At 39.6% G+C, this 13,291-nt stretch overlaps 1 protein-coding gene across 1 annotated transcript; it reads left to right on the top strand.

The window, feature by feature from the left end:
- Nucleotides 1-1,269: 1,269 nt before the first annotated feature.
- Nucleotides 1,270-2,915, top strand: LOC129518682 (NADH dehydrogenase [ubiquinone] 1 beta subcomplex subunit 2, mitochondrial-like). Its single transcript, XM_055338882.1, has one exon. The coding sequence runs from the start codon at nt 1,270-1,272 to the stop codon at nt 1,576-1,578; it is 309 nt and encodes a 102-aa protein (XP_055194857.1). The 3' UTR covers nt 1,579-2,915.
- The last annotated feature ends 10,376 nt before the right edge of the window (nt 2,916-13,291 follow it).

Genomic DNA, 13,291 nt, shown 5'->3' with positions numbered 1-13,291 from the left:
ATACTTTTCCTGTAGTAAAAAAGGGAGGTTGTTTGCAGTTTGTGACCTGGGAATACTCAAGCCAAGAGGGGAAGGAGGTTTAGTTTCTAAACTATGTCTTAAAAGACAAATTTCGTTAAATAAAGGGAGAAGGAATTTAATTAAACCATTTTGCGAGATCAATTCCTAGCTTTTTTCCATTTAATTTTTTTCCAAACCTGCTTAAGTCAGCGGTTGTTTGAGCCCTTGTGTATTGTAGACCCCTTAAAGCAGTACTTCTCAAATTTAATGTGCACACGAATCACCTGGTGATTCCGTTAAAACGAAAATTCTGATTCAGTAGGTCTGGAGAGGGCATTATAAAGTGGGTCTTCAAGCTTCCCCTGTTAGGCACACACTTATGCTTCAACCCATCTCCAAACACCCAAGGCACTCGTCATCTAAAGTTCTCCGCTACAGTACCCCATTTTAACTACCCCTTCTTGCCAGAAGCCACAGTTACAGATCCTTCTGTTTTTACCTTGCCTTCAAATTTACCTGTCTTAGCTCCCTCTCTCTCTGGATCCTGACCTCTGTGAAATTATAACGAATAGCAGGTGATAGTGAATTGATTTGTTACTTTTTTCTCTCTCTCTCTGGAGCAAAAGACCAACCTCATCCACTCCTCTACCAGCACAAGGTAACAATGGAGTTTAACCAATGATGAGAGTTTCCTGCCCTATCACAGACTAATTGAAATGATTTTTTTTTTTAGCGGGGTGGGTGGAGCAGTATAATTTTTAATTTCTCCAACAATTATACACCAAAGGAGACTGCCTACCTGACCTACTTATACTTTCTGCTCTACCTTTCATCTGCTCTGGTCTCATTAAAAACCATATTGTCTTATTTTAGAAGTGGAACCATGAAACTGTCAAATGACCAGCTATTTCACATTTATGTCCAAAGAGTTGCGATTCCAAAGCAAGATAAGCAACAGAGATCTAGGTGAAGGTTTCCCTGCACATGAGAGTACATTGCTTGGTATTTACTAAAGCTTAAAGAATTCTGATATTGAGGATGCCTGGGTTGCTCAGTGGTTGAGCATCTGCCTTTGGCTCAGGTCATGATCCCAGGCTCCTGGGATTGGGTCCTGCATCAAGCTCTCTGCAGGAAGCCTGCTTCTCTCTCTGCCTATGTCTCTGTCTCTCATGAATAAATAAATAAAATCTTTGAAAAAAGGAATCCTAAAAAAAAAAAAGGAATCCTGATATTGGTGGCGTGGGGACTGTAGTGGGGATGTGGGCTGACATGTCTGCTCTGACGGTGCTGGCATCTTTCATTCACATTGGAGGCCATTTCTTCAGAGGTAGCTCCCTGGCAGCTGGAGGCGATAGAGTCAGTCATGCTGGTGGTGGTGTGCATATTGAGCCGTGGTATACACAGTTTCCCCAGTTGACCAGGTCCCAGGTGACCCTGGCTGAGTTCTTCACTGCAACCATGTGGTTCTGGATTCCCTGGTATTTTTGGCATGACTTAGATGCTGCTCTGGGTCACCTTCCATACCCAGATCCTTCCCAGTGGACAGGTGAAGAACTAGATATCCTTTCTGATGACTGAAGACTTGAAAGTGTAGATAGAACTCTTTAGAAGAGTCAGGTGAGATTTTCAAGCAATTACGGACTTTATATCATACATGAAAATCTAACAAAGTGTTTTGGTCAACAGTGAGGGGGAAGAAAAAGAATCCTGGTACTGTTTGACCAGTATTTCAATCTTTGCTATCTTCATTTTGGTAGAATTGAAACTAGTTAAAACTAGTTAGTTAGTCCTTCAACGCACAGCACAAAATATTTTATATGGCTTATTCTAATGCTCATTTCTAGGAACAAAAATGGGCCCCTTGAGAGAGAAATTCACATACTAGAGATGTAAATGATTGTCTGCTCTACTTATGCCATACCTGTACTTTAGTCTTTTCATGTCCTTCTCCTGCTTCAGTGGCCAGCTCCTGCACTAATAGTCACATTAACTGATTGGATGGTAACATAACCCAAGGATAGGCAATCCCATCCAATAGAACAGCCAGCGACCACACACATCTGGCATGTAGCATAAGAAAGGCTCAGGCAATCAAATTCTATTCTCAGGTACATTGGTGAGAGAACAGAGACTGTATAGAGATGAGAGGGAAAGTAATCCATAGAAATAACAGAGAAAATACACCTGAAAATAGGCCCTCTTTATTTTTTACGGTACTTTGAGTCGGTTTCTGTTCTTTGAATCACAAAGGTAAGGAAATAAGCAGTAATGAAGGAAAAAAAACTGGAGCTTAGAGGGATAAATGAATAGGAGGCTATGAAGTCAGTGGTTTCCACATAAATAGAACATTAAAGCCACTCCTTCTATCCCTTCCACTACACTGTGATCTCCTTGAAGGAAAGGACTATGTCTCATTCATCTCTGACTTTCTCACACCTTGTATATAACAAGTGTTCAATAAATATCAAATATAAAATTCCATTTTCTATGATGAATGAAAGTCCCCAAGATCAGTAGCATAGTTTAGTTGATCCCAATCTTTTCATCACCTAGGACTTCTTACCTTATATTTCTTTCTATAGACTTTATAGTTTGAAAAATATTGTCTAACTTGAATTAAATAATAATGATTTTTAAAAAAGACTTATTTGTTTATTTTGGAGACAGAAAGAGAGTGAATACACGCACACAGAGGGAAGGGACAGAGGGAGAGGGAATGAGAGAATCTCAAGCAGACTCCCTGCTGAGCCCAGAGCCCCAACACTGGGCTTGATCTCATGACCCTAAGATCATGACCTGAACTGAAATTAAGAGTCAGAGGCTTAATCAGCTGAACCACTCAGGCGCCCCAATAAAGATTTTTTATAAGGTGGCCACAAACTTCATTAACTTTCAAGTCATAACATCCAAATAATGTCCAGATTAGATACTAGAATTTTTAAAAATTGAGCTAGGTTCTTGGATACAAAATAAATATATCAGTTGAATCGTATATAGATGAAACAATAGATAAAAGTGATATCTAAATTATCATCCAAATTGTCAGGCAATAATAAATATAAATTATTAGGAATAAATATAGAGAAAAATATGCAAGACTTCTATGATTAAGTAGTAATACTTTGTAGAGAGCCATTTAAAAATACCAAAATGCTGTATCCCAGCCCTAGGGTTTAAGTTTGCTCAGTTCACATTCCCTCCCAGAACAGATGTGTAAGCTCACCTTCACTACCCTAATATAGATATCTAAGGCTTATAGGTGTCAAGAACTGAAGGATCCATGGAGCACTTGGGTGGCTCAGTTGGTTAAGTGTCTGCCTTTGGCTCAGGTCATGATCTCGGGGTCCTGGGATTGAGCCCCACATCTGGCTCCCTGCTCAGTGGGGAGTCTGCTTCTCCCTCTGCCTCTGCCCCCAACTTGTGCTCACTCATGTAAACTCTCTCAAATAAATAAATCTTTAAAAAAAAAGAACTGAAGGCTCCAGGATTTTACCTTACTTACAGGCTAATAAGTGAGACCATATGTGTCATGGATGCTGGCAAAGACCCGAGACTACTGGGTCAGAGACATTGGACTTTATTACTTATGGCACAGCAAGTAGCATGAGCTTCATGTTGTTTTGTGTGGGTTCCCCATTCCTCTCAAGTCCCACAGGGAGGTGTAGACAGGCTAGGGTCAGACCAGGCAGATGCTGTGCATGGAATAGGCTTGCTTTGTGGCCAAGGAACACTCAGCTTGATGGATTCACTGATTTATAGCAAGCAGAAGAAAGCCTACTTTTTGTCTCTGGGTAAGTATTACCTCCTCTCTCACGGCTGCAAATATAAGTAACTCTGAGACATGCCTTGTGGAAAGAGCAGGTTGGAACCTTCCATCTTTGGCATATCCAGCAAGATTTGTAGGAGTGGAAGAGATTCTTGGAAGAGTAGCACCAACAAGTGGTGTTTGTGAGTACTGTGGGGAGATATCTGCATGGAACAGGTGGTTGGTGACAGGGAAAAAACCTTTTTTTAAAAAATTGAGGTATAATTGACATATATTAGTTTCAGGTATACACATAATGATTTGATACTTGTATATATTGTGAAATGATGGTAGATGCTGGTAATGGTTGTACAATGTTGTGAATGTACTAAATGCCACTAAGTTGTACATTTTAAATGGTGAATTTTTTGTTATGAGTATTTTACTGCAATTAAAAAAAAATCTGAGGTCCAGGCATTGGCTCCCTCCCACAGGATGGTCGGCTGGTAAAGCATTGGGCAGAAAGGTATCATGTTCCTGCTCATGTGCAGACCATGGAAGACCAATGGGCACAGTTTTGGGTTCAGGTTTTACCTTTTGGTGTGGCTATTCTCTTAGTGCACTTGATTAGCTATAGGTGTGAGGAAGGCTTTCTAGGATTGAGCTCCAGAGCCCCTGGGCCACTTGCCCTAACATATCCAGCAATTCTCTTCCTTGTCTCCACTTATCCCCGCCCCCAACCCATGTTGCAAATCCACCCTGGGTTTCAAGATACCTCCTCTCTATCCAAAACCCAGTTCTATTTTCTTCACCAAGAGACTTTGTTAACCCATGGTGAAGAGCCTGAAACCAGACTCCTAACTTTTAACAATCAAAAACCCTTTTCCTGACAGTAAGAAAAGCTCAGTTTTCAAAATTTAGATAATCTCATCCCGTGCTCTCTGGAAGGGAGTGCAAATATTTGCATCCTTTTTTGGGAGTATTCCCTTACCCCTAGAATGAGCTAAATGTTTCTAATAGAATAGAGGAAAATGTTTTTTTTAAACAGTTACCTTTCCTTTTTTTTAAAAAATATACTCTTTATTTATTTATGATAGTCACAGAGAGAGAGAGGCAGAGACACAGGCAGAGGGGGAAGCAGGCTCCATGCACCGGGAGCTGGATGTGGGATTCTATCCTGGGTCTCCAGGATCGCGCCCTGGGCCAAAGGCAGGCGCCAAACCACTGCGCCACCCAGGAATCCCTAAACAGTTACCTTTCCTTATTAAAATGACCAATCATTTATATCCTGCTTTACTTGCAACCAAAATAGTTGTAACTCATTTTCGCCATAGCACATGTTATGTTAATAATAGGAACTATAGACTCTCGACCTTTAGCTTTGAAAACTTGAGGCTTGGGAAGCCTGGGTGGTTCAGTGGTTGAATGTCTGCCTTTGGCTCTGGTTGTGATCACAGGGTCCTAGGATCAAGTCTGTATCAGGCTCCCTGCAGGGAGCCTGCCTCTCCCTCTGCTTATGTCTCTGTCTTTCTCTCTGTGGCTCTCATGAATAAATAAACAAAATCTTTAGAAAAAAAACAAACTTGAGGCTTTATCTTCTTTCTTGGGCTGAGTAGGAAGTTCAGAGCCAGTGAATACAGTCATAGAAAACTCATTTCCTGCCATCTGTATTAGTTTCCTACTACTGCTGTAACAAATTACTACAAACTTGGTGGCTTACCCTTGTGGATGTTAGAAATCTGCAGTGGGTCTCACTATGCTAAAATCAAGGTATTGCCAGGGTTACATTCCTTTTGGTAGGTTCTGGGGGAGAACCCATTTCCTTGCCTTTTCCAGTTTCTAGAGCCTGCCTATATTCCTTGGCTCTTGGCTTCTTTCCACCATCTTCAAAGCCAGCAAGAGGATCATGTTCTCACATTATATCACTCTGACCTATCTTTCTGCCTCCTTCCATTTTTAAGGGTCCTTGTGATTACATCAGACTGATCTGCATAATCCAGTATCCCTGTTTTGAAGTCAGCTGATTATCACCCTTAATTCCACTGGCACCCTTAGTTCCCCTTTACTATATAAAGTGACATATTCACAGGTTCCAGGGATCAGGATGTGGACATCTTTGAGGGAGGCCCATTATACTGCCTACCATGCCATCACTTGACAAATAGTTTTTGAATAACTACTATATGAATAGAAAGCTTTCTGCTCTCCCTTAGGGAGCCATCTGGATGAGATAGGACTTATTCAGAGAAAGGTAAATAACCATAGAAGGTTCACAGGCTGCAGGAGCGGTAAGAAGAAAAGAGGAACTCCTATGAAAATTAGAAGAGGGTGTGGTGTGATTGATGAGTTAAGAGAAGGCTTCCTGGAAGAGGCAGAACTTGCTCAGTCTCAAAGAAAGTTTGAATATTGTTCCAATGATATCAAAATGTTGAGTTCAGTGTGTTGAACAAGTCTTACGTACTGTTTAAACAAGGAAGCCATTAGACTGAGGTGGCTATCATGCTTTGGTGGCCTATGTAAGTAAACAAACTAAAACCTCTGCCTGTAAATGCTTCAAGGTTAAGAAAAGAAACCTAAGGAAAACCAATCAAAAACAGCCAACTAGGCTTGCTTTGTTTGTTTGTTTATTTATTTATTTAAATTCAATCTGCCAACATATGGTATAACACCCATTGCTCATCCCATCAAGTGCCCTCCTTGGCTTTAAGCTATAGTCAATCAAATAATTTCCTTTCTTTGCTTCTGTACCTTTTCTAGGAGAGTTCTTCCCCTAGCTCCAGCCAGGGGATTGCTCCTAACCACTTCCGGTTTGGTGTTGCCCCAGTTAGAATTGATCTTTGTTCACATAAACTGCCAGTATTTTTAATATGCCTCAGTTTATCTCTTAGCAATACACAGTTTTGAGTGCAGCTTTCCAAAGTAATAGTTGTAAAGTGAAAGTACTCCCTGCTATTTAATGTGATGTCACTATAACACTTATCAGCTTAAAAAGCACTGTCATAAGCTCTTTGGTGCTCACCACAGCCCCATGATGGAATGTAGGGAGGGCAGGGAACCACATGAACCTTGCCATCATTAAGTCCCCAGGCCCCTTTCCAGGTCCAGTTCTGATCCCTATGTTCCTTTTTCCTAGCAGCCACAGGGACACCCCTGTTTTCTCTCCTTTTGGTAGCTGTCTCTCTAAGCCTAAATGCAGAATGAGACACAGTCTCTCTACCTCCCCCACTTACTTGCTGCCATTGAAGCCAAGCATACAGGCTCATTTAATTTTAAGGTTTATCTGCTGACTACTCTGGAGAAACAGGGGATAAAGCAAATAGACATAAGGGAGTGGCAAATGTTCCATAATCTTACAAAGTTGATATAATGTTGGCTTCTAATTAATAATTTCTGCTTTCTTTTTCAAAGGTAAAAGAAAGTACCATTGGGTTCAGGCCCTCTGCTTACAGTTTCTTAGGGATCATCATCATCATAGCAATAGGCAACTATGGAGTGCATTGTTATAATTGCTTTACATATTTTAACTCATTTAAATTCTTACAACAGCCCATTTTATGGATGAGTAAAATGAGGCAGACTTCAAACCTGCATAGACTGGCTCTGAAATCTGTGTTTCTTTCTTTCTTTTTTTTTTTTTGAAATCTGTTTCTATACCACACTGGATCACTGCCTCTTCCCTAACACCAGTTCACTTTCTGCCTATTAATGTAGACTACTGCTTAGACATTTTTACCATGAGGAACCAACATATTAAGTTACATATGAAGAAACTGAGGCTGCGATATGTGAGACTTTTCCAAGGCAACATTGGTAGTGAGTGGGAGCTGGGATTTAAATCTAGCTTCATCACATCATGTCTTTAATAAAGGCCACTTTGTGAGATCTGGTTCTGATCCAACATAGTGAAAAGAATTAAAAGAATAATAAATAATAAAAGAATCTGTTTCAAACAATATCACATTATCATTATGGGATGTTTTGTTTTTAGACACTGTGATCAAGGCCAGATTAATACCTTTAGAAGCTCTAAGTTCTAAAAAAGAGAAAGGTGTCTTTCCCACACCAGCCTCTACAGATTCAAATTAAAAACAATCAATAATAATTACAATTAGAAATGGAAAAATAAACACAAATGCCAGTTTTTTTCATCGTGGCTGCTTAAATTTTTCTTTTTGAAAACCAACAATTAATCTTTTTTCTTTTTAAAGACTTTTATTTTTTAAGATTTTATTTATGAGAGAGAGCATGGGCAGGGGCACGGGAGAGGGAGAAGCAGGCTCCTCACGGACCAGGAAGCTCAATGCAGGGTTAGGTCCCAGGACCCCAGGACCATGACCTGAGCCAAAGGCAGATAGATGCTTAACCAACTGAGCCACTGAGGTACCCCAAAGATTTTTATTTTTTAAGTCATCTCTACACCCAACATGGGGCTTGAACTCACAGCCCCAAGATCAAGAGTCATATGCTCTACTGACTGAGCCAGCCGGGTACTTTCCAACACAGTCTTAAAAGAATTCTTAAAAGCATTTTCCTGGGTGTCCTAAGCACATGTTTGACTGTTAAGTAATTCAGTACTATTACTGTTACATGTTAATTCCTGGAAAAGATGTATAAAAGTCACAGTAGTAAAGGTAATTTTGGGACAGTGACAGAAGCAAGTGATCAGGAAGAGGACAGGCAGGCAAGTCAGGGAGGGAGGGGCTCTATGTTTGCAATTTGCAAATATCCACCTGAGGTGGGTGGGATCAACTGTCTACAGGAAATCTTTCCAAAAGACTATAGCCTATAGTATAACTGTAGATAAGTTACTGATGACATTTAAGTACTCCCTAGAGGTCAACCTCAAACTTGTCAATCTATAAACCTGGGAAATGCAAACATTGAGACAGTCTGGTAAAACATAAGGGAAGGGCGGTATTATAAAGTCTACAGCCAAAAGAAGGAAAACAATTCTTGGAGAATTTACCAAAAAAGGGAGATTACCAGTAAGAAATTTTTAGTGTATTCACGATTGCCCAAGAAAAAGAAGCCTCAGATTTGGGGCATGAGTATTTTATTTGGATTAATATAATCTTATTTTGAAAGGGCACAAATGATCCTGCTGCTGCAATTTAATAATATTCCATTAAGACCATCAGACTATCTCTTTTTTTTAAGATTTTACTTATTTCTTCATGAGAGACACAGAAGAGGCAGAGACATAGGCAGAGGGAGAAGCAGGCTCCTCGGAGGGAGCCTGATGCAGGATTCGATCTTAGGACCCCAGGATCACAACCTGAGCCAAAGGCAGACACTCAGCCACAGAGCCACCCAGGTGCCCCAATCATCAGACCGTCTTTGCCAGATTCTATATTCATCAATTTATCAATTGACTTTCTAATACTCTGATATTAGGAATAGGGGCCCCTCCCTCCAGACACAAGGCTTCATTCAGTGTGGCATGTATAATTGTTCAGATAATACATAAATTGTCATCTAGATTATAAATCATTCTCTCATGAATCACAGGATCTCAACATTGGAAGATACTTCAAAGACATTTAATTAACCATCCATCTGGTGCTGAAATTCCCCCTATAAAATAGCTGGGGAGAAGGCATTCATTTTTCCTTCAGCATCTCAAATTAACAGAAAACTCATTACCTCTTCACTTCTCTAAACACCTGTGTGAGAAAATTTTGCTTTTATTGAACAAAAATGTGTTGCTGGGGCAGCCCGGATGGCTCAGTGGTTTAGCGCCGCCTTCAGCCCAGGGTGTGATCCTGGAGACCCGGGATTGAGTCCTGCATCGGGCTCCCTGCATGGAACCTGCTTCTCCCTCTGCCTGTCTCTGCCTCTGTGTGTGTGTGTGTGTCTCTCTTGAATAAATAAATAAAATCTATAAAAAAAATGTGTTGCTGCTTTAGAGTCTTCAATCTTGGGTTGACCTCTTGGAACCACATACAAAACAAACTAAACCTTAAACAACAGCAACAACAACAACAACAAAACCCAAATGTAGATAAGTTCATGTTCTCCACAAACCTCTTTTCGAGGCCAAATTCCCTAAATCTTTTAACACTTCCTAATATAAAATGGTTTCAAATCATTACATCATTCTGGTTACCCTCCCAAGGACAAGCTTTAGTTTCTCTTTTAAGGTGTGGTCTTGAGCATGTTCAAGTGCTTCTGTAAAATTTGCAGAAGTAAGATACTTTTATCACACTTGGTTAAGATGATGGTCTCTTTCTGCTCCTCCTTCCCCTCTGTCATACTTCCCCTCATGTCAAGCCACACTGGAGTGGCCATAAGCATTTCTGGATAGAACTAAAGGGAAGTTGTGTTGGTGGTATATTTAGTTTGGATTTTGAAGAATATATATTATGTGGGGCACTGATACTTTCATAGTTAATTGATTGCTAGCTGTCTTAATACAGGAATGACTTCACCACCTACTGTGCTGATTTCACATAGCACTGTGACACTAAGTTGCATGTGTGTTAGAAAGCTAATAAAAGTGTTTTTGTTTGTTTGTTTGTTTGTTTTAAGATTGTATTTATTTATTCATGAGAGACACAGAGAGAGAGAGGCAGAGACACAGGCAGAGGGAGAAGCAGGCTCCATGCAGGAAGCCTGATGTGGGTGGGACTCGATCCCAGGGCTCCAGGATCACGCCCTGGGCTGAAGGCAGATGCTTAACTGCTGAGCCACCCAGACGTCCCTAAAAGTGTTTTTTGTGAGTTTTGTGCTATTGAAGAGATTTTTCAGCTTTGTAAAATATGAAATGTGCTATTCATTGAACTGTATATTTACAATGAGGAAATTTTATGGTATATAAATTATACATCAATAAAGCTGTCAAAAATGTGCTATGATTTCTTATTTTAAATATTCACTTTTGTGCCTAAAGTAAAATAAGAACATACAGCCAGGTATTGACAAAAAGTTATGCCAAACATCATACTTAAGGGTGAAATGTGGAAAGAATCCCCTTTGAGGCTGGGAATTGGACAAGATCACTGTTACTATCTTTGCTCAACATTGTATTGGAAGTTCTAGTGAGTGCAGCAAGCCAAAAAGGAAGAAGAAGAAGGAGAAGAAGAAGAAGAAATAAAAGATAAAAGAATCAAGAAGGTAGAAATGAAATTGTCATTATACCAAAAATAAGACTTAGTTTATAAAAATCCAAAACATCAAATACAAAGATATTAGAATTAATAAGTTCAGCGACATTGCTAGATATAAGAATCAATATGTAAAAATAAGTTGCCCTTTTATGTAATAGCTATAATTGAAAGTTAAAAAGGTGTGATTTATAATCCTATAAAAATATAAAGTACTGAGCAACAAATGTAACAAAGGAGGTGCAAGGGGAAGTTGAATCCAAAATTTACATAAAAGTGCAAAAGGTCAAGAATAGCCAAACATTCTTAAAGAACAAGGTGGGGAGACCTGTCCTATTAAATGTCAAGATTTATTATAAAACCATAGGAATTAAGGCCATGGCATGGGGTAAACTGAATAGAATTCAAGAATAAACCCACCTGTATATAGAACTGACATTTAGATCAGTGAAGAAAGTGTACTTTTCAAAAATAGTGCTGGCACAATTTGTTTTCCATATGGAAAAATAGTAAATTGGGCCCCTACCTCATACCATACATAAAAACATCAACTCCAGATGGAGTCAAAACAAATGTGAGAGGCAAAAATATAAAACTTTTAGAAGAAAATGCAAAATAATTTTTTAAAAGAGTTTATTCATGAGAGAGAGAGAGAGAGAGAGAGAGAGAGGCAGAGACATAAGCAGAGGGAGAAGCAGGCTCCATGCAGGGAGCCCCATTTGGGACTCAATTTGGGATGAGCCAAAGTCAGATGCTCAACCGCTGAGCCACCCAGGTGTCCCTGTAAAAAAATGTCTTTCTTTTAATATGTATATTTTTATTGGAGTTCGATTTGCCAACATATAGTATAACACCCAGTGCTCATCCTGTCAAGTGCCCCCCTCAGTGCCCGTCACCCAGTCACCCCATTCCCCTGCCCACCTCCCCTTCCAGTACCCCTTCCAGTACCCCTTGTTCATTTCCCAGAGTTAGGAGTCTCTCATCTTAATGATTTCTGGGTATTAAAGGATTTCTAAAAGTAGACACAAAAAGTATAAATTACAAAAGAAACAACTGATAAATCAGAGTACATTAAAATTAGGAACTTCTATTTATCAAGAAACACTACTGAGAAGATAAGACAAGCCATAAATGTAACCGATCAAGGATTAATATCAGATTATAAAGGGAACTCAAATCTATAAACATAGAAAAATGAAACAATATAAATATAGGCCAAAAACTAAAATGGTCACTTCTCAAAAGACAAAATTCAAAGGGTCAATAGTTGAGTTAAAAGATGCCCAACCTGGGGTGCCTGGGTGGCTCAGTGAGTTGTATCTGCCTTCAGCTCAGGTCATGATCCCAGGGTCCTGAGATCAAGTCTTGCATGGGGCTCCCTGCTCAGCCAGGAGCCTGCTTCTCTTTTTGCCTGCCCCTCCCCCTACTTGCGTGCGTGCGCTCTCTCTCACTATCAAATAAATGAATAAAATCTTTAAAAAAAGATGTTCAACCTCATTAGTAATCAGGGAATGAAAATTAAAGTCACAACAAAGTAATATTTTATTACCACTGGAATCATAAAAATAAAAAATATCAAGTGTTGGTAAGCACCTAGAGAAAGTTGACATTACGCAGTAAAGTTGAATGTGTGCAAATCCCAGGACCCAGGAATTTCACTCCAGGATATATATACTCTAGAGTAACTGTAGCATATATACATCATTTTATCAACATTGTTCTATCATCATCCAACACAATATTGAGTGAAAGAAGCAAATCACAAGAACATTTATACATACAACCAACTAGGTCTCATTTCTTAAAAAGCTCAAAAACAGGAAAAATCTAACAATATGGTATGTTGTTTAGGGAAGCACTCAGTAAACCTATGAAGAAAAACAAGGCAATAATTACCTCAAATTTCAAGATAGTAGTCACGTCTGATGGTGGAGGGAGAGAGGAATATGGGAATTGTAATAAAAGAGGGACACACAGAGGGTTTTAAGATGCTAGAAATAAATATTCTATTTTTTAAACCTGGGTAGTGTGTACATAAATATTCATTCCTTAAAATTATTCTTTAAAGTACATATATATGTTTTATGCATGCTCTTGTGTGTGACATATTTCACCATTTTAGAAAAGGAAAAAAAAGATCAGTGCCCAGAACTGAACACGCAACTCTAGTTAATCCATATTAGAAAACTAATCACCTGTCAGAGTATTATGCCTCTGGGTTTTTTTTTTTTGAAGATTTATTTATTTTTTTGTGGGGTAGGGGCAGAGGGAGAGGGAGAGGGAGAGAGAATCCTCAAGCAGACTCCCTGATGAGCTCAGAGCCTGGCGTGGGCTCAATCCCGGGACCCTGAGATCGCGACCTGAGCCGAAATCAAGAGTCGGACGCTTAAGCGACTGAGCCATCCAGGCGTCCCTCTGTCTTTGTTGTTTTGAACCAAATTTA

Source organism: Nyctereutes procyonoides, unplaced genomic scaffold (genome assembly GCF_905146905.1).
Source record: "Nyctereutes procyonoides isolate TBG_1078 unplaced genomic scaffold, NYPRO_anot_genome, whole genome shotgun sequence".
Taxonomy (NCBI): domain Eukaryota; kingdom Metazoa; phylum Chordata; class Mammalia; order Carnivora; family Canidae; genus Nyctereutes; species Nyctereutes procyonoides.
Note: the sequence above shows the minus strand (reverse complement) of the source record. Positions and strands in the feature narration are given on the sequence as shown.